This window comes from Patiria miniata, unplaced genomic scaffold, assembly GCF_015706575.1.
Source record: "Patiria miniata isolate m_02_andy unplaced genomic scaffold, ASM1570657v1 HiC_scaffold_17, whole genome shotgun sequence".
Classification (NCBI taxonomy): domain Eukaryota; kingdom Metazoa; phylum Echinodermata; class Asteroidea; order Valvatida; family Asterinidae; genus Patiria; species Patiria miniata.
This window is the reverse complement of record NW_024037055.1, coordinates 12,581,670-12,607,719: the sequence shown is the minus strand read 5'-3', so window position 1 is coordinate 12,607,719 and position 26,050 is coordinate 12,581,670. Positions and strand designations below refer to the sequence as shown.

At 38.7% G+C, this 26,050-nt stretch overlaps 2 protein-coding genes across 7 annotated transcripts in view; both read left to right on the top strand.

Annotated features, from left to right (window-relative positions):
• Positions 1–26,050, top strand: part of LOC119723858 (protein unc-80 homolog) — a 155,163-nt gene that overhangs the window by 2,764 nt on the left and 126,349 nt on the right. For all 6 annotated transcript variants that reach the window (XM_038194738.1, XM_038194735.1, XM_038194736.1 and 3 more), the window contains exon 3: positions 4,291–7,384. In XM_038194738.1, the coding sequence (XP_038050666.1) occupies positions 4,291–7,384 (3,094 nt within the window). The remainder of the gene's footprint in view (positions 1–4,290; positions 7,385–26,050) is intronic.
• Positions 11,654–14,573, top strand: LOC119723860 (E3 ubiquitin-protein ligase TRIM56-like). The gene has a single exon (XM_038194741.1). It carries the CDS (start codon positions 11,720–11,722, stop codon positions 13,670–13,672), a length of 1,953 nt encoding a protein of 650 aa, XP_038050669.1. The 5' UTR covers positions 11,654–11,719; the 3' UTR covers positions 13,673–14,573.

The window sequence follows — 26,050 nt, the reverse complement described above, 5'->3', positions numbered from 1 at the left end:
AAGTTAAATAAAAGTCAGTCACAATGGAGAAGAAAAATTGTACATTTGAAACAATTTTCAAAGTGAGTTGATTTAATAGCTTAAAGTGAGTGGCACTCCGTAGTGATAAAAATTATTCCAATTTCTATCCAGGACTGCAACTGTTGCATTTTATTTTACAGAATACGATACATTGTATGTTAAATTTTCTCTGAATGACAGCATTTTGCATGATTGCTTGCATAGTAGTGCATTGCTTTAAATCAAATATTAGGCTATCTTGTGCAACTTCTGTAATAGAACTTAAAATGTGTAATATGTTAATGATAATCCCTAGTATTATATGTGATATGTATGTACCAGTAAATGTGAGAAAGAAACATCCTTGTGTGTTTTCAAAACTCAGAATTTTCAAAATTGTTAAAAAAAACCTATATTTTCATCACCAAACTGATTATTAACAATAATGGTATTAATAATAAAACAAATCATCTGAATATTTAAAATAACATGATATACATGTTGTAATTGTCCAAGCAAGCAGGGTCATATAAAATCCTGCTAAATTGACGCTTAATGTACCATTCAGTCCACCCCGCCATGCATTATGAAAACAAGGTTCTAAATAACTAATGTAATCTTGCACACACGCGTTCATCAATACACACGATGTGATTTAATCTGTGCACGGCAAAGTGCATACATCCGTCCTCCCACAATCATTGTAATGATTTATTCAGTCAATCCATCCGACCAGCTGCCTTTGCTTTCTTAAGGGTCTTGCACCGTCATCTCGTGTCCATGGATGCACGCTGCATCACCTATAACACATAGCCTTTTCTCCCCTTATGACCAAATCCTTCTTTCCCGGCACACACGATTCAGGCCTGTATTGATTAAGCATACAAGGGGTGATTATCATCGGCAATAATTTATGAGATTCCGTGGCCTGCACTAGGGCACTCTGGCGAGCTAGCCGGGCCTGAGTGCCGCGCCGCGGCAACAACACGACAGATTATTCTCTTTGCTTGCGTATTTCCGTACCATATGTGGCATAGGGGTGTCGGGCCGGTGTTGAAATGACTGTTCCTGTGCGAGTGATTTAGCGGGGGCAATTGTAATCTTATTAAAATGTTAATTGGGCCTCCATTAATCTGGCAGCTAGATACTGTACGTCTGTTAGGCAGACACTTAGAAAGGTGCAAAATGAAGAACAGTTTGCTAACCACAAATCATGGTGTTGTTTAAAATGATATTCAACCTCAGGTTATTGAATATTTTTCTTTCTGCTGTTAAGTAATTTAATTTCACATTAGGTTTTATGACATTGTACCATATAAATCTAATCAGTTTGTCTCACTGTAGGATTTCATAATTTTTCAGTCAGCAAAGGTTACTTAACTGGAATTTAATATTGTCCCTCAATAAAATTTAGGAAATTTGATGGAAACATGGTGGCCATAATCTTGATTAATGCACATTAAATGTAAATGGGCAAAGATTTCAGAATTATGTACTAAATGTTTGTTGTAACAGAATACTTTTTAGTACATTTATGCTATTTATTAAGTGTTATTTGATTTTGACATTGATACACGTAGACTACACATTATGATGAAAAATGCTGATCGTTAAGAAAATAGCTTTTTATTCTAATTAAAAGTACATGCATCCCACTGTTAATTTGCACTCGAATGATTTGCATCAAAATACTTTGAAAAAAAAGGGACAATGCCTGAGCCATGTTTCAAATACAATTTTTGGATTTTTCAAAAATTGTAATTGAATTTTAGGATTTTGTTTTTCAATGGATTTTTTCTTATAAGTGTAATAAAATATTTATATTCCTTAGTCCTTAAGCCAAAAAAAGAGAGATAGTTAGCTGCTTCTCATTTAGTTCTGCTTCCGCATTTGAAATAAGGTTGGTAGGTAGATAATTTTATTTTTTTTGGGGTAAGATCATATTGTTGTATACGATCATATGGAGTACGATCGTATTGATGGGTACAATCATATTGTTGTGTACGATCATATGGAAGTGTCTGTGTGTAGTCAAGGGGTAGTAGTGGCAGTACGGTAATTGATGATTTCGTTTTTTTTCTCATTCATTCCTCCCCAAAAACAATAAATAGGGTAGGGCTGTCAAAATAGGGTAGGTAAGGTATCCTGAAGCAGAACTATTTTTTTGTCCTTATGTACCCTTCTTGCATTTTCAAGAATATTTTTTGCCTCTGTTGTGAGCAGTTGGGTTCAGTCTCGGATACTAAGTACAGTCTGGAGCAACAAAACATTCTATCAGATTAATAAACAGCATTCCTATGTCAGTCAAGAAACCCTGTCAGGCCGTGACATTTCAGGAGCTCTGCATTTATAGACTCAAGTCAGATTTTCTCTGAAATTTAAAAGTTGTTTCTCCAAACACACTAGCGAAAGTGGTGAGTTTCTGAAAGGCTTGGGACCAGAAATAGCTTGAGCTCAATGATGTTTTGATTTTTTTCTCTGTCTGTTCAAATAATTGTTTTGTGCTGATCCAAAAGTGGTGGTAAGGCCAAATAAAAAAAGACATGTTTAGCGTCCCCGCCCACTTCCTTTTTGGAGGCTGCCTCCTCTTTTTTATGAAAAAAAAATGATAAATTTTAAACAGTGACATCATTTTGGCCTCTTTGTCTGTTGCATCTAGCCCACATAAAGTTGGTACAAATGTATGTCATTTCAAAGTGTCACAAAAGCAAATAAGCTTACCTGCAAGGTTTGTGGCCTTCCCAAACCCCCTTGGTCTTTTTTGCTAGGAACCGTCCTCAATATTCCAAAATCCTCCAAAATTTTGCACTTCAATCCCGGCTTCAAAATCTTCATGCTCTCAAAATTTCATCCTCAATCCTCCAAAATTCCCAGGAGGATTTTGGTGTATTAGGGTTTGAATGGGTTGCTTTTGAGCTGAAAAAAATTTAAGTGGTAAGGATATTAAATTCTTTCTGCTTTTTCATTTTACATTATGTATATTTGTGATAAAATCCAGCATCTTTTATTGTGATGATAATGAATTACGAAAATTGTTACACTATTAAAGATGTCTTTTACTCTGAACAAACAAGCAACAAATTGCAACATGTAGGAAAACCCAGCAACTAAATATGGATGGATTATGAAAATCATCATTTGTTTTCAGATGTAGCTTAAATAACAGAAACTTTTTTAATCTAACCATAAAAAAACTTGCCTTGCTTACAAAATATGTTAAAGAAAAATACTCCCATTCAAGTTTTTGGAAATTAATAATATGAGAAGATTAATGCAACTTTAACACAGCTTGAAGCTGTAAGCAAATAATGTTTAATTAATGATTGATATGTTGTTAGGGGAATACTCAATGTTGTTTTCCCAGCACAAACATCAATCATTTCAACTGTACATGTATTTTCCCATGTACAGATACATGTATCTCCTTGAAATCAAATCAGTATTCATCCCTGCCCCGCTGTTATTCCCTGAAAATTAACAGACATATGTATGTCATCAATTTGTGGCATTTGCTGCGTGCAGGGACGAAATTAAATCCTGCTGTGTTTGCTAGTCACGCAGAAAAGATGTATTGCCATGGTGATGAATGCACGGTATAGAATCCTTCAAGTGTACTAAATGGCCACTCACTATTGAATTGTCCCCTTAGGTGCATGTATAGCATAAAAGGATATCATGTATGCATGTAAACCTGTAATGTGCTATATGTGGTTATTTAATGAGGTGCATTATTTCAATTTTTAATGCAAATTTTTATAGTATTTAACATTTCTAAGTCGGTTCAATATTGAATTGTTCAAACATTGAAATCCTTTTATTTGTTTTGTAGAATATGTTGAGAAACTTAAAATTAACACCAAAATTACCTTTCCTGTTTGCTACAGTGTTTACTCTGTTTAATGTGAAAATATAATTTGAAATAATGTTATGACAAAAGAAGGTTTATGTAGCAAAACAGTACTTTTATATGTGTTTTACCTGGCAGCAACATATCATCATATTTTATTTTAATGTATGTTATTTTTACACATTTCTACTCTGAATCTTACAAATAATTAACAATTCCAAAAATCCATTTTTACATGTTGATGATCAGTTTAATAGAATTCCAACATTACATTGTATGTGTGCTTGTTATTATGTGAGACACCTCCATTTTTGTTCCAAATAATGAGAGTTGTATGAATTTACAATTGTCAGTTTTAAAACATAAGTGTTCAGTGAGTTGCTTGTATACTGCTTTGGATCAAATTTAGTATGTCATTTTATGTCTTTTTATTCCTTTTGCAGTCCTTTGAAAGAGTCCTTGTGGAAAACAAGTTGCACGGCTTGTCTCCAAGTCTTTCTGACGCAATCAACAGCATCACAAGATGGCAGCTGATCCAAGCCTCCTTGCCTCACCTCATGCACTGCTCTGCCGCCCTCCTAAGCAATCGTGCCAAGCTGGGTCATGCCGACAAACTGGGTGTTGCAGAGACCAAATTGCTGCTGACTCTTCATTGGGTGCTTCTAGAGTCCTTGGAGGAGTGCATGCAGGAGGACAGCACCCAGTTGGACTTCCTCCGACTTCCTGGCAACTCAGAGCATGGACTGACCACCATTCAGCTCTTTGTGTACCTCTTTGCTCCACTTGTGTATACCATCAAGGAATCAGATCTGACATTCCGCCTAGGCAATGGATTGAAGCTTTGGCGGTCATTGTGGGACCATAAACTCCCAGATATATCAAGTTTTGCTGCCCATGTAAAGCCCAAACGCTGCTACCGGTTAGCAAACCGTCGAATCTGGAAGGATCCTGAAATGACCAGCAAAATGGAAGAGGAGAAGGAAGAAGTGGAGGAGGAGCAGAAACAAGAGCAGGAGGAGGAGAAGATAACAGAGGAGCCACCCAAGGCAGAGGAAGCCCCTCCAGAGTCACCTCCAGGAAACATAGTCCCGTTAGCAGATATCTCAGAAGTCAGTCGATTCAGCAGTGGGGCAGTGACCCCTGACCCACCCTCAGTTAATGTGGAGATAGTCTGTGAGGTATGCAACACAACGGTGACTCATAATAACACCTGCCGATGTGGGAACCTTAAGGTTACTGGGGAAATGGCCGCCAAGACCAGATTTGATTTTGAACAGATGAGTTCTTCGAGCTCTGAGGATGAGACCAAGCCACTGAAACCAAATAGAGCCAAGGAACGTCCCAAGTCTCTCATTGAAAGGAGCATTCTTCCGCTCCATGAGGGAATCGATCATGCTGAACTTGTTGCCTCACTCTCTGTCCCAAGACCTCCTCCACCATCAACCAGCCCAATGGAGTTACCGAAACGGAGACTTCCACAGAGGATCAATGATGTCTTCTCTGCCACATATTTTGATGTGGGTGTCATGCGGTGCCTGTTCATTCCCCACTGGGCAGAAGAGGGGGTCCAATGGGCTCTTATGTATCTCCTGAACAGACTACGGCAGATTGCTGATGAAACCATGGCAGCTGAGAGGGTCCGACAAAGAAGTAACTCCTCTCCTATTCCCCAAATCACCATATCATTGTTCTCGCCTGCACCTGGACCGCCAAAGAAATTCTCAGTCCCAATGAGCTGTATGGGTGGCTCTGAGCCATCCAGGGATGAAGGAAGGCACAGGGACTCCTACCCACTGGTTGGATCTCCCAAAAAGATGAAATTTGAGAGGGTTGAGCCATTACCACTGCGGAAGATCAGTCCACCGAAGAGATCCAGTCTGGGAGACCAGGGACGTGGGAACAAAGCTCATAGAAAGCTGAGACGCACATCAAGTCTGTCTAAGACAGTGGGTGCATTGATGCCCAAACTCATCAAGGAGGAGATAGAAGAGGGCAAGACAGGCTCTGGGAGTGATGAACAAATAGTACAAACTGTTGATTCACCAACCAAAAAGATACCAACACTTGGTGAGGTACCCAAGAGCTCTAGTGCAGGAACGCCTAAGCTGGAACCCTTTAAATTCAAAATTGATGTAGTTCAGCTGAAGACAGTACCAGCCTTGATGAGTCCTGAGGAGCTCACAAGATCAGCTTCTCCGTCAACACCCCCTTTGTACTCAACAGGCTCATTGGATTCCAAAAGACCCTTCATAGGCACTACTACAACATCTCCATCCTACGTCTCAAGGCCCACGGCACTTCCATATCAACAAAGCTTCTCAGCTACTGCTACAAAATTGCCATCATTTGTCCAAGTATCTGCAGATGCTGCACATAGACCGACTGTGGTGACAACCCAGACGCGACCTTTTGGGGCAACGTCCAAGGTGTCCCCAATGGTTATCCCACCTATCAAAACAGAGAAGTCATCAACCTGTTTCACGGTCACCAAAACTACCACAAATGTGCAATCCACGTCTGTCATGACAGCCAAAGCAGATTTCTTCTCGGAGCACACCAACTCCACTTCCACAAGGTCGGAGAAACTGTACGAACGCCGTGCCATGAAATCAGAGAAGAATTTGATAACCCTCCACAAACCAGTCTCCGTTGAGGTGCATGAGAAGCCACTACTCATTTTTGACGAGCCGATCAAAATTGAACCGCAACCTGCCAAAGTTATTCATAAGGCCAATGTAGTCCAGCACAAAGCCCCTGTGGTGGTGAATCGCCCGATGCTCCAGCGACAGTCGCCAGTCTTTGAAGCGCCCCCTCAAGCCCTTGATGCAGTCCCCACTAACGACACGGGAGTCACCTTTGAGGTTGCCAAACCACTCATTACCCCCATTGTTATGACAAACTCTAAATCTCCACCTCCCTCCCCTGTGGAATTTTCCCCACTTCCTGAGAAATCACCATCGTCTGTCAGCTCAGCATCTCTTCTCATCCCTCTCTCCGAGGACCTGAGTGAACCACCTCCTCCCCAGTCACCTTTGTCGCCAGACCGGCCACCTCATCATGACTCTTGCTCTAACATGTCCAGGCTAGACATCCCTACCTTCTTGCCCCGTAGCGCATCGGATACCTTTGTCAACTACCACACCGCTGAAGAGGAAGAGATCACAGAGGCAGCTGGCTCTACTTACTACATCCAAGAGGATGGACAGATGAATTATAGTGTTATCATCAAGGCACTTCACAAGATCATCACCAAGGAGACCAGTGCTAAGGTCTGCGACACCTCCTTACACATCATTGAGACCATCCTGGAGTTCCGTGTGGTCAAGCAGAGTGAGAAGCCCTCCCAGGCTAAGATCCCGGTCATCAAGGTGGAAGGAGAGAAGGTCAAGGCACCCGACAAGGATGGGGAAGGGGACGTAGCATCTAAGAGCCTTGAGGATATGACAGTGCATAACCTGGTCATGGAGACACTCATTCAGGTGTTTCGTGCTCTTGGATGTCATCATGGATGTGGTGAGGGACTGCGGGGACATTCAGGTAGGTTGAGATTTTTATATTTCATTAAAAACAGAAAATGAACTGACTTTATGAATATGCACCATACATGCATATTCTCAATTGTACCAATGTAACAAGTCGATGTTGGAGACATTGCATTTCATCTATTGCTCAAGACTGGAAAGGAATGGGATAGTCTTAAGCTTGACTATTTTGGGGGGCACAAGTTACACTGAGATAATATTCTGGTCATGATAAAAACTGTTTCTTTGTCAGTGTTCCGATGAGTATATAGCTTCATCATTTTTTTCCTACAAGACGAATTTATGAATTTCATTTCCATCCTGCATTTTGATTCCATCAGGTTTGGATGACGAATATTTGTGTGGGTTTTTCTTCCGGCATTTTTACTTAATATACAAATACTGAAAAGTAGTAGCGCTAACAGCAGGAACAAAGAGAAAGGTTTCTCTTGATTTAAAGAATTTTAGCGTTGAATCCAACTTTTTTTGCAGATTTTGATCAAATTTTATTCTTACTGTGTATCTATTTATTTATTTTACCCCCTAAGGTTTTTGAGGAATCCTGTATGTCGTGATGATATTGGTGTGGTTGTATTTTGTCCAACTTCTCTGATTTTTTAAAAATTCATCATGCACTAACGATATGTGCAGTTTTTTTCCACTTGACTCATCTTTGTGTTTCCCCAAACCATCCTTTTCATAAACAGCTGCTGTGTGTATAAACTCGGGGTTCATTTACAGAACAGTCGTTTGCAAACTGCCGACCATTTACAAATCGACCAGAACTGTCAATATTTGTTAAATATTAACAGCAGAGGAATATTGAATCAAGAAGAAAGTGTAATGTACTCTACACGCACGAGAGCCAACTATTTTTCCATTATTAAAAATGAAAATGTTTGTGTGATAATCCTACATGGCTGTGTTTTCCCTGGCTAATGAACTGAGTGAAGTGGTAACAATGCAACTTGATGATTGAAACAAAATTTTCAGCCTGCAAACTGAAAAGAATGCAGCGCTGACAAAAATGCACAATGATGGACAAAAACACATCAAAATTATGAGTCCTTGATACATGGAGGTCAAGGAAAACGATCATAAATTACTCAAAATTATTTTTTTCAATTGATATATTTCCTTATATGGTAAATCTTTACAGCGAGGTGGTGATATTGGCAACAGTTGAGCGAGGTGGTCACCCGAAGTAGCGAGGTGGGCCGCCTCATGTTTGAATGGGCAGGGGAAACACTGCTACATGGATATATTCAGTAATTATAATAGATGTTAATTTTCATAATTGTCAAAATCATGCATGACCATGATCATACATCAAGTGGTGGACTAAACAAAATGCAAAACGACAATCTTTGTGTATCACATGACACTGTAGGCGTTTCATTGGGGAATATTCTTTTGGACAACCATTTGAAGCTATATTGGTGATGTCAGGTGCATTTTGTTTTTTTACTCAAGTGCCTTGTTAGAGCAAAAGTTTTACCTCAAATTTCACAGTAAGTGAAATTTCATCAAGCTCTTAACATTCCCAGTGGCGGAGTCAGCATTTACGGAAGGGGGGGGGGGGAGGGGGGAGGTGGTGCTTAACATGGAGGCGAAACCAGAACATACAAGGGGGCATATGGGCCCCTATTTGCTCATCTGGGTGAAAATTTCTGTCTTTGAAGTAATTAATTACCAGTTGACAGAAGAAGAAACAGGGAAAAAAGACGACATACTTCCTAAAAAAATTGAAAAATAAAACATGGTGAAATGTAGGGGGGGGGGGGCTGCTGGCTGGGTCCCCTCTGGATCCCCTACTGATTCCCATTCATAAATCTTGAGTTTACTAACATGACCCAGTACAAGTTACGAGAAATTTTATTTGGCACGATTTTCCAATTTTATTTTGAAGTGCACAGTAAAGCCTTTAAAAATGCGCCCAAAACTATCATTTGAAGAAAATAATTGTTTTGACAAACATTTAGGAATCGACAAACCGAGCAGAGAATGTTTCTTTTTCTGATGTCATTTTTGTACCACTTCAGTTACAAAAACAGGTTAAAAAGCTGAATTTGTTTCAAAAGTGCAGATCTGTTTTCCACTGAACAGCGTTTCATTGGCTTTAGAATATACCTTAATACATGAAAAATTGCACCCTGCTTTCAAGATACTGTGGTTTAATTTTTAATTTTGGGTTTTGAATGGAAGCACACTTTTTTTGTAAAAGTCTGGTTTGCGTGATATTTTTTTAACCTGGTGCTTGATTAACTAAGGATGGGTGATAACGAAACTGTGTGGTCTTTGACCGACCTGGTTTCTGTAACGTGCACTTCCACTTTTCATCTGATTGTAACCAAAATGTTATTGGATTCATGTATGTGTAGTTGCCTGTTTGGCTTAAATGTTATTTTGGCAAAGGGAAAATGCTTTTTAATTTCAATTCCGATTTAGTGATTAAAAAAACAAAACCTTCCAAAGTCGTGAATGTAAAACATGGAGTTTTTTTTGGCAGTTCAGAGAGGAATTGTGCAGTGATCATGATTTAAAAAAGCCAAATATGAGGATGACATAAATATCAGAACTAGGGATTTACCAAAATACAACCTTTTTTTGTTTGACACAGAGATAGCCTGAAAAAAAAATTTAACCAAAATTCAACCATTGTTTGCATTTTTACAACATGTACATTTCTTTCTAATGCAGATCCCCAAACGAGTAACTCATCTGCATCTTGGATATTTTCCATTTTACTATAATTTATATTATTTTGCCAACTTCTCTTCGTGCTGAGGCAAACAAATATGTCTTATTGGGAACAAGTTTCTTTGAACACTGCATTGATAGTTTTTACATTCCATTTTTTATAGTGTGCACCTTTTGTTTGTAGCTGAGAAATAACTTTTAATATGTGAGATAAATTGCACTGATAGGTATATTTCAGCATTTTTATATTGTGTATTTATAACATACATTTGTTTGAAGCTGAGGAATATATCTTCGTACTTACATAATTTGCCAGAGCTCCATTCACAAACATTACTATATAGTTTCAAATACAAACATGCAAACATGTTCCCAGCTCAAGAGTCTTCCTGTATCTTCGAACAACATACATATATTCTTTGCAGATTTGACATTTGTAGTAGATTTCCCCCATCATGAAACCTGAAGTCCATGTGCACCATAATATCCTAGAATTTTATAAGCATGTTCAATGACTTTTGACCTGGAACGTACGTTTACCCAGCTATATTGCATTATCTAAAAATAGAATTTGGGAATTACCAAAGTACAGTTTGTGTCATCGGGACTGAAAGCAACCTGGCTTGGCTGCCATTGTTGACTGTTGATTTAACCTATCACAACAAATACAATACACGTACCCTACTTCAGAATTCGTACTTGGGTTGCCCAGGACATTTCAGGTCTCCTGCTACAACTCAGGTAAGTCAGCTTAGTTTTCCCCCAAAAAATTAAATCATGAGAGTGTCAAAACCTGGAGTGTAACCTACATGTACACACGTATATACTCATGTAGCAAATTACTAAACTGTCGGGGATAGGAAATATGAATCATAGGCAAACACGATATATGTAGTATATCATGATTCTTGCATAATTCTCAATCAGTGGTAATCATAGCTTGGATGAAAATGTCTTATTCTACTTACTTAATTACATGCCATTTTCACTGTGTTAAAGTGGTTTTCCATCAAAATAAAAGAAAACTTGTTGTCTTGAATGTAGACTCACTGAACTGAGGGGATCAGATCCCAGTGGGGTTTTAATACATTTTGTTTTGTCACACATTCTGTTTAACAGTTTATGCAGATTAAGAACATCATTCCTATTTTGCACAAGTTGGCACACAAATAAAGAAACTATCTCCATAGTATACTAACACCTGCCTTATTAGTTGATGCAAGACGGTAGATGCAGGGTTTTTGGTGGGGTACCGGTAAACATATTTGTTAGAAAAATGATTTTTGTAAGACCTGATGTGTACACATTCAACAACATTGATTGACTTGACTTGATATTCATTGATAGACTTGTGACATGCTCTTAAACAATGGTTGTTTGAGAATTTTTGTGTCCAGTATATGTTTCAGTCAGGTTCATCACAATTCAATCACATGTCATGTCACGTGACATGCAAGGTCCAAGTAAGTGGAGATATGTCTTTGTCATGGTGCTTTTGAGGAGCTTTCACTTAAGATCGTATATAGTGTGGACTTGTGGTGACTTTTGAGGGTTATTTTGACAGGCAATTTGACAGAGAAGTTGCACTAACAGTGATTGTTCCACTTTGCAGGCCCGAAATCATCTTCTGTGAGGCAACAAGACAAGCAACATGGCCACTCAATCAGCCCGTCTTGGTCCGAGTATTCGTGAGCATCTGGAATGTCCAATCTGCTTCGGCTTTTTCCGGCAGCCCAAGATGCTGGACTGTATGCACAGTTTTTGTCTGAAATGCCTCCAAGAGCTCAGTCAAGAACAGGATGCACGGAGTAAGAAACTAACCTGCCCTGTATGCCGACATGAAACTGCACTGAAAGAAAATGGAGTTGCCTCTCTGTCTAGCAATTTCACATTAAGTGCCTTGGTTGAAGCGGCAGCTTTAGAGGAGCAGCTTCCAGGAGGTCAAGGTTCAGTGGTCAAATGCCAAGCCTGTGATGAGGACAATCGGGCCATTTCAAGGTGTGAAGATTGTGGGTATTATCTTTGTCAAGAGTGTCAAAGGGCTCACGAGCGCTTGGCAATGATGAGATCGCACAAAATCTACACGCTGGCGCAGCTCAAATCTCAGGTGTTGGTCCAAGTGACCAAATCCAGTGGTGGCATTGCTCATCAGTGTGGGGAGCATTTGGACCAGAATGCCTGCCTGTATTGCAGCACCTGTGAGCAGTTAGTGTGCACAAATTGTTCACTCCGTGATCATGACACTGATGAGCACCATCTTAGTGGCATAGCTGAGGCTTCAGAAAAATGCAGACAGCATGTGGCAGACCTTTTTGCAAAAGCTGCACAGGGAGCGAAACGGTTGAGCCTTGCCATCGTGGAAATGGAGATGTCCCGCAAGAAACTAGATGCCATGTTTGCCGGTGTTACACAGAAGGTCTCTGCAAGGGCCAGTGGAGAGGTTGCCAGGATTAGAGATGAGGAGCGGAAGATGAAGCAAGAAGTGCTGAAGATCTACAAAGACAGAGCCAAGATCTTTGAAACTGCACAAGCCACAAGTGGCCAAGAGTTAGCAGAGGCTCAGCACAAGCTTGATGAGGCAAAGGGGCTCCTGGCTCAGGAAAGCCAATGTGAGATCTTGGAATTCAAACAGAAACTCTTGCATAACCTTAATGAGTTGGCTCACAAACAACCAGAGACAGTACCTGATTCTTTGGTGTTCATGGACTTTGAAAATGGTCAGGAGTGTCCACTTGGGCGACTAGTGCTATGTGATCGGGACTCCGAATCTGATGGAACAGAAACGTTAAATTCTCGGAGAAAATGGGAATTGAAAACAGAATCAGTAAACTGTGAACCAGACCAGGTAGAATTTGGTTTTGCATACGATGTGGCTGCATTCTCTGATAATGAAATAGCAGTTGCAGACATTGAGAAGAGCCAGATTACTTTTTTACCCTCACAGGAAGGTGATGATGAACTCAGCCATTCAAGTCTACCAAGGCAAGAACTCACTGCTCTCTATCACCCTAGCCATGTTTCAGTGAACAGGGAGGACTCACTTGTTGTTCTTGACGGTCTTGCTGTCAAGGTCTTTAACAGGAAAGACTATGAGCTCCTCCATGAGTTCATGCCAGGTAGAGGCTCCAACAGCACCCCAACGTGCCTTGCAGTGGACGACAATGATCTGATAGCGGTGGGTTATGAGGATAAGGAGGTGATATGCCTGCACAGCCTAGACGGTACCCTCATCAGAACACTACCCGCTCCGATGATTGGTGATTACTTGACCACCTACAAGCAGCGCTTCATCTACATCAATCACGGTCGGAAAAAGTTGATTGCAGTTGACTACGATGGCATTAGGGTGTTTTCTGAAGATGTCGACATCCACAAACAGGATAAGAACCTAGGCCCCACCAGCGAGTGCTGTGACAAGGAGGGACTCATCTACGTAGCGGTGCTAAAACCTTGGTCTGGGGAAATTCACTGCTTTGGTCCTGATGGAAAATACAAGGGGTGTGCTATTGACGCTTGCGGCCCAACACTTGGCCTAACGTTCACTCCGCAAGGGGAACTCGCATTGGCTGCTGAGCAAGCTGTACAAATTTACCACCCTGTGTAATTTGTGCATGTACTGGAATTGCCGTGACAAGTAAGGCAGCCAGTCATTTGAACATTCAAGAGATCTCGGGTTCTTAAAAGCCTTCTCAAGTTCTCTGAAATTGCTGGACCGAATACTAGTAACCCTGATAGTGCAGTGACGATTTCTCAATATCAGGTTGAATCATTCGAGGATCCAGGAGGGCCGTCAGTGACCAAACTTTTTTCAAATAAGGCCATTTTTTTCACTTGTTAGAGCTCTTCTGCCACCCCTCCCCAAGCACAGTCTTAGCCCCCCTCCCCCCTCTGCAGTAACCTCTCTGGATCCACTCTTGTGAATGTATAATTCAAGCTTTTTTATTTTTCTGGGCTTCTGCAGCATTGGTGATTTAAAAGGAATTGACATCTTTTTTTGCCAAGTCCTCTAGTAAAGAATGATAGTAGGAATCAAGCCCTAGCACCCAGGCTGAGTTGACTGGGTACTGAATATTAAGTAAGAAATATGGGTGTTGGCACAGATGGTCTGATGACACATGCATGCAAGAATATTTTTTTGCGAGAGGGCAGTTTTCAACTGCTTGAACAAAAAAAACTTTTTGTCAAAAAAATTCAGATTTTCACCCACAAACAAAAGTCTGAGTACCACACTGTTTGGTTTTGAGCTTGTTCTACATTTGTACACCACCATGCATGTACATGTATTTCACTTTAGTTGTAGGACTCAGAAATAGACCTTATGCTCAGGAAATCCATTCCTAATGCTAAAACCATTTAGACAGTTTTTGCAAACTAATCCCCCAATTTGTTTTCAGTATCCATATTGATTATGCTTGAAGTACTTTCATTTCACTGAAGATGCAAATTTAAACGGGTAGGTCATAGAATTTTACGATTGCCTTTGATGAGAGACAGCAGCAACAATTAAGCATAAGCTATGCATAGGCATAGCCGGGGGGGGGGGGGGGGGGGGGGGGGGGGGGGGGGGGGGGGGTGGGGGGGGGTAGTAAGGGGTATTTACCCCCAATATTTTTTAAAGACTGCCCTTTTCCATTCAAATGCCCTTTTTCACTAGCGTTTAACCCCCCCCCCCCAATATTTTGTAAAGAGTGCCCTTTTTTTGGTTACGAAGTGCCCTTTTTTTCTGACCAAGTGCCCTTTTAAAAAGAACTTGTGCCCTCTTGTGTGACATCGGCCGTTCTTGGTGCCTTTTGTAAAAGACTTTCACGCATGAATTCTTAAAAGCACCAGATATTGTCCGTTAGTGTGCATAATCGTCGGTTTTGGTACCAGCTCCCCCCCCCCTTTTTTATTTTACGGAGGCCACGTGTCCGGAGAAAAAAAGGTGTCCACATTTCACCACGGATGTGCAAGTGCCCTTTTCAAAAATGTTTACCCCCCAATCAAAATGACCGTGCTAGCCCCTGCTATGGCACATAACTCTATATAGCTTCATTTTTATTGACAATTATACTTATGTTACAGTTGCAATATATGCATGATTTTGCATGAATAAAAATGCTTTAAGAAAAGCTCACTGTGTATATTTCAGATATGAAGCACAAACGGACAACAAATCCTCCTTGAATGCTTTCACAGACTAAAGACAGAATTGGCTGTATCAAATCAATGTAAACTATTTTTTGTATGCATGTCCTGTACTCGACAAGAAGACCTCCAAAGAGCGGTAAAATTTATGCAGACATACATGTACTCCCCTGTATCACAGAAACGCATTTATTCACACTGGTTGGACATCTTCATAATGTATCGCAGACAATTTGAGGAGTCCGTGCATGCGGATGAATATTTCCATCACCCGGCGCGCGGATCCGTAGGTGCGACTTATCATACCTTTGTTGCCATTGGCTAGCCAATCTTACGACGCTGTGCGTAAAATGAGACGACTGGTGCAATTTGGCAAGCGCAGCACTGACACCATTAGTATGTTAATTGACAGGCCAGAATGCCTGAGCTGGACAAGCCCGCAATTCAATCTGTGATGCAAGGAGGGGAGTAGGTGGATTCAGGCATTGAGGTGGCCTGAAGGTGGCCGGGCAATTTCCGCTCAAAGTTCTTTGTGCAACAACTCTGCTCTTACAGAAAAAAAAAATACAAATTATTGCAAATAAAAACAAACAAACTTAGAGAGTGGCATTGATGGTGACAATGTCCAAAGATGTTGTGCAACATCATTTCATCTGAAGATTTCAAATTTCAATCTCAAATTTTATAATTCAAATTTAGGTCATGGGATCTACAGTTGTACAATTTCATGACTTCACTGTATGTAGTAGTAGCTGAGAGAAACAAATCAGACTTTTCTATCTGTTGGCTGTTTGGTACATATATAAATCAGATAATTAAAAAACTAACAGTTTTAATATACACATGTAGGCATTCATAGAAAATAGAATAATGCTGTAAATGCTACATTTTATTTCTGATGTAACTGTGAAATAGACTGTGGACAGGTTTAAGATGTGTGTGTGTGTGAGTAGGTCAATGAATTGAGAACAGGAACTAAATCGAGGATGACCTCGATAAGAAAACATGTACAAAACCAATGAGAGCTGTTGCAAAAAAAGTTAACATACAAACAAAGGAAAAGGGAAGATGAAAAAAAAAATCCTCAATTTACACCATAAACAAACGTGATTGTGTTTGTTTATGGTATAAATCGAGGACACACACGTGCAACATCATCGATGAATCGAGGACAGGAACCAAATCGAGGACGAACTAGATTAGAAAACGTGTACAAAACCAATGAGAAAAGGGAAGAGGAACAAAAGAAAATCCTCAATTTACACCTTAAACAAATGTGTCTGGTTTTGTGGGCGTGTTCATCTATTCAAATCGTGGACGAAAAATACCAGGGAAGAAAAGAGAACAATATCGTCCACGATTCTCAGCATACGTCTGCGATTGGGGTCGTGTACAAAACCTATGGGACTCTTCCTAAAAAGTACAAACAAAAGAGGGACAATAGGACGTCCACGATCGACGGTGTGAACATGACTGTGTGTATGTAAATGTACATAAATTCAAAATTAGCACACCAGCTTATCTGGCTGAGGCTACTGGTCTAGATTGAGCACACAGTTTCTGTGCAGAAGTTTGCGAAACTTGTAACAGGAATTAAAGTGTTTGCATAAAATAGACATTTCAAATATTTACTTTGCTGATAAAATGTTGTAAAGGACATGAAGATAGTTGGCAGCATGAATGGTCGTTGAAAAATCAATCCATTTTCATTCCCTCGTACAAGTATCTTTATCATAGATATGATGTGGCATCTAAAAAATGCTGAACATCAAATTCCTAATTAGAATTACCGACTGATATCCTTTTGACCAACGACAGGTTTGTGTGCAGTATTTCTTTCATATTGCACATCTATCTATTGCCCTCCACTTATCAAACATGTTCGGAGGGGACGAAAGAATTTAATTTAATATACGACAGACTGGTGCAAAAAAGAGATCAAGATTGATTAGATTACGCTGTCCCGCACCACACGGTAAATAGGTCGTTTGCTGTATTCTATTACTTAGGTTCTTTCTAAACTTGGTTGTATCTGACCAGATGTTGAATAATTCGCCGGTCAGAAGCTGCAGACTGCAGACCACAGTATAATATATTCAACTGTAATAAAATAGAGATGTCAGTATTCAGTATTCATGGAATATTTTTTGTTTGTGTGAAATACGTTGAAGTCTGTTTGAGTAAATGTACCGGTACATGTACCTTCAACAAAGTGTTGTGGTTTTCAAAGTGCATTTTTTAAAAATACATTTTGAAGATTATCATTAAAAACAAAGTAACTGTTCCCTCTAAATTGTCTGTTTTTCTGTAACATCTACATTTTTAAGATCATCTTTGTCAGTTATATTTCTTGTGTTGTTTTTCTCATACCGGTACAATAATAGCCCACAGATCTACGTGTATCACCTTACTATGTGTGACCGTGAACTACATGTGTACCGGTACTTGAGCATTCAAGTTGAAATTTTGTTTAAAAATTTCAACAGCCATGATAAAGGAGACTGTAAAATTGAGCATATTTTATTAAAATACATGTACTGTGTTACAGCCAGACTGACACTTTATCTCTAGACGGATGCACACATTACACAGGCTGCATATATCACCTACCTCAAGTCCGTCAGTGTAATGCATTTTAGATTAAAGAGCACTGGACCATTCACTGCTGATGCACACAGCCATGAATGATTAATTAAATAATAGAGCACCCAATTGCAGCATTGGGCATTACGCATGGACGACCTGCCGTAATGCTTCACGTTCCGCTGGCTTTTTTGATTTGCTGTATATAATGAGAAGTTCAGTCTCCGATTCAAGTTTGCAAATTGTCTGTGTTCGGTGTTTAAGTGTTTGCAATTTGGCATTATAAGACAATCCCTCACAATCAATCTGCGATTTGGTTTTCATAAGTTTGTTTGTTTTTGTGGCTTTTGAATTTTTTTTCCATTTACATGTGGACAGCAACTAGAAACATATATTGTGTGAACAGGCTGAGTAAAAAAAAAAAAAAAGTTTTTAAATATGTAGCACCAAAAAGAATTATGACTGGTAAGCCAATTTAATAAACTAGTTTGAGATGAAAAAAAAAATGTTCAATTGCTCAATCCGTTCAAATTATATCACCATTTAAACGAAATGACTCTAAAATCTGTTACGGTCCAAAAATGTGATTTCAAGAATTGTCATTACAATTGTCTTCAAACATCACCAGCAATAAAACCTCAGCTTAAGAGTTAAAAATATTCAACAAAGTCCTTTTGAAGGCCCGTCTTTAAAAAAGAAGTGAAGTTTATAAATCCTTTTGTTAGCAAAAGGAGGGTTGTTAATAAAGAAATTGTGTACAGTTGTTGAAACAAGTATTTTAGTGTCATTTTCTTTGTTGTTCCAAACAATCAGACCACACAGTAAATTACTTTCTTGGACGAAACTGATTTTAGGGTTACTTTGTTTAAACAGTGATACAATTTTAACGTGTAGAGCAATTGAAATAATTTACTCACTTAAAAGTAGTTTAATAAATGGGCTTCCAAGTCATAATTATTTTTATTTTCTCTTCACATGCCGGTGAAGAGAAAATGCAGAAAATACATGATCACAAACACACGTCAAGATCTTTAGTTCATAGTTTGTCATGTAAATCTATCTAAAAATGTTTACATCGATGACCAATGGCAAAATTATGTGTAATTGAAAATAGGACAATTTATAAGTGGTATAAGGGCCTGTAAACTGCCATTCATTATTGTTTTTGTATCCAATCTACATCCACGTATAGGCATACATTGTGTGCACGTTTATATTGGCAGTCTAAGGGTGGCCTCAGGCCGACCTGTGATTTGCTTGCGCTGCGACTGAGCCATCGGCACCAAGCAAAAAGTAATGCAAAGGTCACAAACCTAAGAAATCGTGTGATTCTCGTGGAACAAGTGGCATCTCGACACAAAATAATTGCAACCATGCTCACGTTACCCATGACAAGGTGAGGATTCCTCGGCATAGACGTGATCATGCGATCAAAATAGTGGTGCGGTTGTTGATAACAATCAAACGATCTTCCACGGCCATGTCTCTTCATTTGACCATTTTTGCCGCATGCTAATACATGTAGGTCTCTCTCAAATTATGTCACTTCCTACAGTTTGCCACATGCATTGGCATTTTGTGCGTCAACTTGTCGTGATGCGCATCGGCTGCGCCGTATTTCAAGTAAATTTCGAGCAACATGCGCACAAGTTTAGAACATTTTGCAAACTGCGCGTACACTCACCTGATGGCAATTGTAAATTTCCTACGAAGGTGGCATCCTATGAGAGAGATCTATTGGCTACACAATGAAATAATATGAAGATCTGGATGCATGCACGTCGTCGTAACACTAAACTTCACACAGGTTGACTGCGATTGATTCCCGCCTATTGGGAACATGTTTCGCCGCGGCACAGCAGTTGAAATTTTTCTACTCTTTCTGTGTTTTATTTAAACAAAAAATGATCACTCCCAATGAACCAGAAATATTCAAAAATTAAGTTGCAAATGATTGGAATTCATCATACATGTTTGTAAATCCAAGCAAATTGCGGTTTAAGTAAAAAAAAAAAACTTCAGATAGAAAAAAATGGAAGCAAATTTAACACCAAAGTTAGAAGAAATCATTTTTGTATGAAATGATGCTTGTTAATTCATGAAACCACCCACAGCAGCCATTTGCAATAATATTAAATTTCAAACAATTAAAAATGAAACATTTCGCGCCTAGGCTTTTCTTTGTGCATTGTATCCAAAGTCCCAGCTTAAACGAACATTATGTGATAAATTCAATGACAGTGAGATACTTCAACCATATGGATCCCTCTATCCGACAGTATCTCTAGCCGATTATGCATAAACCCTTGTTATTCTTCCCCCTGCATAAATTGATGCCAGTAAATTCCATCCGGCCATTCTATAGGGACCATGGAGGGGAGACGGCTCACTGCATTCAGTTTGTGTCTTGATTAAAAAACAGAGTAGAGGAGCAATCTCTCTGCTTCTGTTTGCCATTGAGACACACAAAGACGGGGTTATCAGAGTAACGATCCTGCTGGCCATAGCAAGACAAAAATTGGTTTATGGATAGGGAAATTTTGTTAAAACTTGAGAAACTAAAGCAGATGGAATATACAGGGTGAGTTGATAAGAAGGTGACCTCGAATAAATGTTTCCCCTTAGAAAGCAGTTAAATTTAACGTGCCAACGAAGCATATAAACGAGCATGGTCTTCCCCTCATCTGAAGAAAAAAAGAAGAATTACAGAAATTATCCAGGCTAGAAGTTATGAATATTTTGCTAAAAGAATCCATTTTTAGAGCTGTCCATGGAATGCCATTTGAAGCTACTTTGCTATTGAGCTGAGTAAGTACCAGAGATTACACACAGGCATTCAAATACAAATATCAGGCAAAAATGAAGTCTTTTTTTTCTTCTGAAATAATGATGCTGATTTTTGTCTGTTTTCCTGAGCACAGTTTTGTTCATTCATGGAGGTTAGAAAACATCCATGTTTCATTGTATTGAAAGGGTCTTCATCAATGCGTAGAACGGTAAATGATCAGTGGTGGACAGCTGAATTTTGTAATGTTTATTTTAAATAGACATAGCTTAAGAATGGAGTATGCAAATTACACATGTACGTGATACATGTATTTTCACAATTACTAGTCAATAACAGCAAGCTACATTTAGAAAAAAATGTTTTTAACTGTTTTTTTTTATACCAGGAAATACCATTAAAAAATAATTGGAAAACCTTACACCGAATGCAGACTTAACGAGCACAGTTTACCGCATGTGGATTTATTTTAATTGGAGTACCGCTGATTATAGAAGCCAAAAATAATGGTAGGCACATTTACAAACTCTATGTACTGTCATGACTGTACATGTATGAAATTGAATAGCAAATGTAATTCAAGTTTGACATTTGCCAGATGGCACTTTAAAGCTTGCCCCAAATTCATTACGGTATTAGTCTGGGAGAACATGTACATGAACATACCCCGGTATGTACTACATGCAGTTATTATGTGAAAATGTGAAGCTGAAAAGTTAGTATAGTCCTGTGCGGAAGAGCTCATTTTTTTTTTTGAATATGGGGCTGTATTTATTGTTCATGTTAAGTGCTGCTGTTGTTCATCAAATAATAAAAAGGTGAAAAATAAAAAAATAAAAATTTAAAAAGCCTTGAATTTCTCTGCAATTGTAATAAATGTACAAACAATCAAACATACAAAACAGATATAATAAATGAATGAGCAGCGCATAACTTTATATTAAGATGCTTCATTTTATGAAAGAAAAGACAAACACAAAAACGGTTTCAAAATACAGCATGCAGTGAAGCAATATTTCCTGTAATTAAGCATTTGTTTTTTTTTAACATACACATGTACATGTTCCATCAACCTATACAATCACATGCAGTAAGAAGAAATGAATATTTCCCTTTGATATTGAACTTATCTGAAGATAGAGCTCAGGATGCATCTTATCAGATTTTTAAACCTCTGCCCCGGGAAATGTCTCTTAATGGCCTGCACAGGTTTATTTTGTCGGAGCGGCCATGTGAATTGGAAAAGCAGACATGCTCCGTCATGCGCTGTCAATATTTAATGAGATTGTTTGCATGTGTGGCAATCTGGACAGTGCATATTGCTCTTGCTTTGATAAATTTATTAATGTGAAATTGGAAAATGTTTTAGATTGTATGCATACATGTATGTTATAACATATGAGTTCAGTCTATTCTGCTACCAATGGTAGCAGAATAGACTGAATGCATATGTATTTGGTAGCAGAATAGACTGAACTAGAATGTTTTGATACACTCTGCAAAACATAGAGCACTATTGCTGAAACCAATATAAACCATGTGTTACATGTATGTTACGTACATGTACACGCCAATTTTACAGATTTATATGTAAATCTGTAAAATTGGAAATTATATCCAACTTTTGTTTAATAAATTATTACAGAAGAAAATCTGGTTAATGTACACTGCACTCAAGTAATCAATCTGTAATTGTGTGCATTGTAAGTTCAATGGACAAGATATTGATTGTTGTATGTCTCTTTCAAAACTACACATATTTTGCTGTGACCATACGAAATCAAATGAAACCTTACCATCAACTTCCAAAAGAAATGAAAATGTATTAAAAACCTGTAGATTGTTGTAGGGCGAGCACTGATTTCCAGTCATTCAAGCAGGGTTGTAGTATTTGTACTCGGTACTCGTACTTGAGTACTACACCAGTACTTTTTTTAGAGTACTCAAAATGACAATACTTGTACTCGGGCAGCAAAGTACTCATACTTGACAAGTCAAAATTGTACTCGATCATCAAAGTACTCGTACTCGAATAGCAGTACTCGAAAAAGAAAAGAAAAAGGTAGGCCCTATAGATTGACTATTACCATGACCTTATTTTATCGATACATTCACTTTAAAAAGGGTTGATTGGCTTGCGGAGAAATCGAAGTTTCCTGAATTTCCACTGTGCATGTCCGGACAAACACATTTAACAGCTAGCCGTGAGTGGGTCGGTATATCGGTCTGACTGGGCCTGGGCCAATTACGCACAATGAACCATTTGCTGTATGGCCGTATTCGGATATAGAAGTACTCGGAAGTACAAGTACTCGTACTAGTACTCGGCAACCTAAGTACTAGGCAGTACTTGGTACTATGAAGAAAATACTCGACTACAACACTGAATTCAAGATACATGTACATTAGACCTGTAAGGTTTAAATTTCTAGACAACAAAATAAAATCTGGAGTTTTCAGTACGGATTGAACATGTTCATGTGCAATTCACTTCTTTGGAGAGCTGGTTTTGCAGTTTTGTCATCCCTTTCTTTGTAATCTGCTCAAAAGGCTTTTAATTCTTCTTTTGCTATCTAAAAAAGAAATTAATGTAAATTCCTCTTCCCATTTTGTAGTATGGTTGGTTTTACAGAGACGATCCAAATTAATTCACTGTACATTCATACATGTAGGCCTACCGGTATGCTTTCTGAAGAATGTGACATTTACGCAGACTGGTAAAAGCAATCGTCCTACAGTATAAATCATGCTACAGTAATCTGTCACTTTATTGGATAAAGTTGGATGGTTGGCTGAAAATTGACCTAGAGTTTAAACTCTGAATTTTGCTACAAATTAAAGTGGGCTAGGTTTAAATCGTTACTCCCATTTCAAAGACAATTAGCCATAAAATGTCTTTCAAAATGTCGAAGATCAACTCAAAGGTCTATTTCTTTAGGTTTTATCATGAAACTAAAGTAACATATCAAAAAAATGTCTTCACATTACATTTACCCGTAGTTTAAGTTATAAATCTCAAAGTTATTTCAGTGGTTCTGAAATCTTGTGTTTTAATAGTGTTTTTCTTTAAAAAACACAAAATATACTTGTATGTATTTTGACTTCTTTTTTTTATAAAGAAAAACAATAATTTCAAAATTGTCTACTTGTTTTGTGTGCTTTCCTTGGCAGCTACTTCCATAGGACGTGCATTAGCTGAAGGAGGTCACATGTTCCAATCCTACTCCAATCAATTTCTATGTTCAACTTCAGAGTATTACAAGTGTATGTGTGTAGGTTCATACTCTAGCCTAGTGATGAAGGCATCCCATGAGAAGAAGACTTTGGACTGTACATAGGCCTGTTAGCATCTTGCAGCATTCCCATGTGGGTTGTTTGTGCACAGCACACCTTTCAAAAGATGCTTTTCAAAAATTCAAAACTTTCTTTTTATTTACATGTATGTAAAACAATTAGCAGTAAGTCTTTTAGTCAGCATTGTATAGTTCAGTAAATTTATAATGGACAATCAAGTATTGCCTCGCTAGTTGGATGACAGTGTTTACTTGGCAAAGGCAGGGATCAGGCTTGAATATTGTACAGTGGCAAGATGCACACAAATACAGGCAGTATGTTTTTTCCCCTCTAAATAATCGTTCTAAATAATCGTGGGCATATGTTTGGATTAAAAAAGCCTTCTGGCTCCTCAAAAACTGCAATCTCAGAGTCAAGTCAATTGCATCAAGCCCCATAATGAGGTACATTTACACACTGTGCTGAATCCTTTATATTGATTTGTTTTGGAGGGTTTGGTTTAAATTTAAAGAATTTGGTCATTCAATTTGTTTTCCTTTTTAAAGGTAGCGTCCATCATTTGTAATTTGTGCATTATGTTTGTTTGAAGCAACAAAAACGTTCAAAATCTAAGGAAGTGTGCTGAACAACTTACCCGACAAGATTTCAGTTTCAGCTCAGTGAATGCTGTATCTTCCAAGAAAAAAATGTTCTAGGATCTCGATTTTAAATCGAAAGTTGTTGAGTCATGTTTTGAATTGGGCCTGAATTCAGCGTCCGAGACACGTTCTCACTGAGCCGTTTGCAGCTACGCGACGCATCGTTGGAAAGGCCTTCTTTCATTGATTTCTTCAAAATGACAGCTTGCCAGAAAAAATTATTTTCACAGGGAGTTTAGTCCCATTACTATCTTTCAACCAAGTATGCTTTTTAACAATAATTACATCAGTTACTTTTTGGATAGCTGCAAATGATGGACTGTAGCTTTAATGAAATAAACCACTAACTGATGAGATTTTAAGAAGGTAAGAAATGTAACCTGATCATGATGGCACTCTATACTGACTGAGCTATCCAGCCCGATCTTGACAGTTTCCCATTGGTTGCTGTAGGCAGAAGCCCAACATTTCTTTGTTCAACCTTATGTTTGATTTTTTTTCAAAATTTCTTGGTAAAACCTTCCCTTGAAATTAAAAGGGTTCTGAAATTTCCCTCACCAAAACCACTTAAATTAAAAGGGCATGAAAAGAAAACATCTACAAAGATACAGTACAACATCACTCCTTTAATGATCATTCCTTCCAAATTCCACATGCATGCCTTTCAGGGGTCCTGTGTGACCCTAAATGTTGATATTAGATGCTAATGGTCTCAAGTCATGATGTTTGGCCGAGTCATGTGAAAAGGATAATGGGTTTGTCTCATTATCCTTTACATAGCGTCTTAATGAATGTACATTATTTTACTTTGTACACTTGTACAATTGTTTACTTTATTGATAATACATGTCATGTAGTCCATTTTGTATACACATACATATGTACCCAGTGTACCCGAGTGTACACAAGGGGCGTATCCAAAACCCCGTTCTCGTGTTAAATGAACACGAGAACGGGTTTTCGAATGACCAGAACCAACACGCGAACGATGTTCGCAAACAGGATTTTCACTCCCTACTTATCAGGGAGTAGATGAAGAACATCAAGAACAAAGATGGCAGATTTAGGCCCCAACCGGAATTTGCCTTAATTTTTGTATATAAAATTAAAAGCACTCATCAGGAGCAGTAATGATAAAAAATATAATTGTACATGCACGTGGTCATAGAGTGGGCTTGTCGGCCTTGTCTTGTCCAATTTTTATACCTGTTTCAGGATTTCAATTATTTTTGAATTCAGTTATTTTTCCCTTCTTTTCAATCGGCCTTTTAATACGGCAGCTGCCATCTTGAATTTTTGCCCAGCTGCACTCCACATGCACTTGGGCGTTCGTAATCGGCCACCCGAGAACACCGTTCGCAGGTCACCCCAGATCAGGGTTTAGAATACGCCCAAGAAGTCAATAGCTGGCTCGTGGCCATCTATTAAGATGTAGTACTTGAGAAAACTAGTTGTCCTCGGTGACAATTAACCATTGTAATACAAAATTCCTCTTTTCTTGGCAATGACAGCGTACTAGGCTCAATGATTTCACAGGATATGTTTCACACTATTA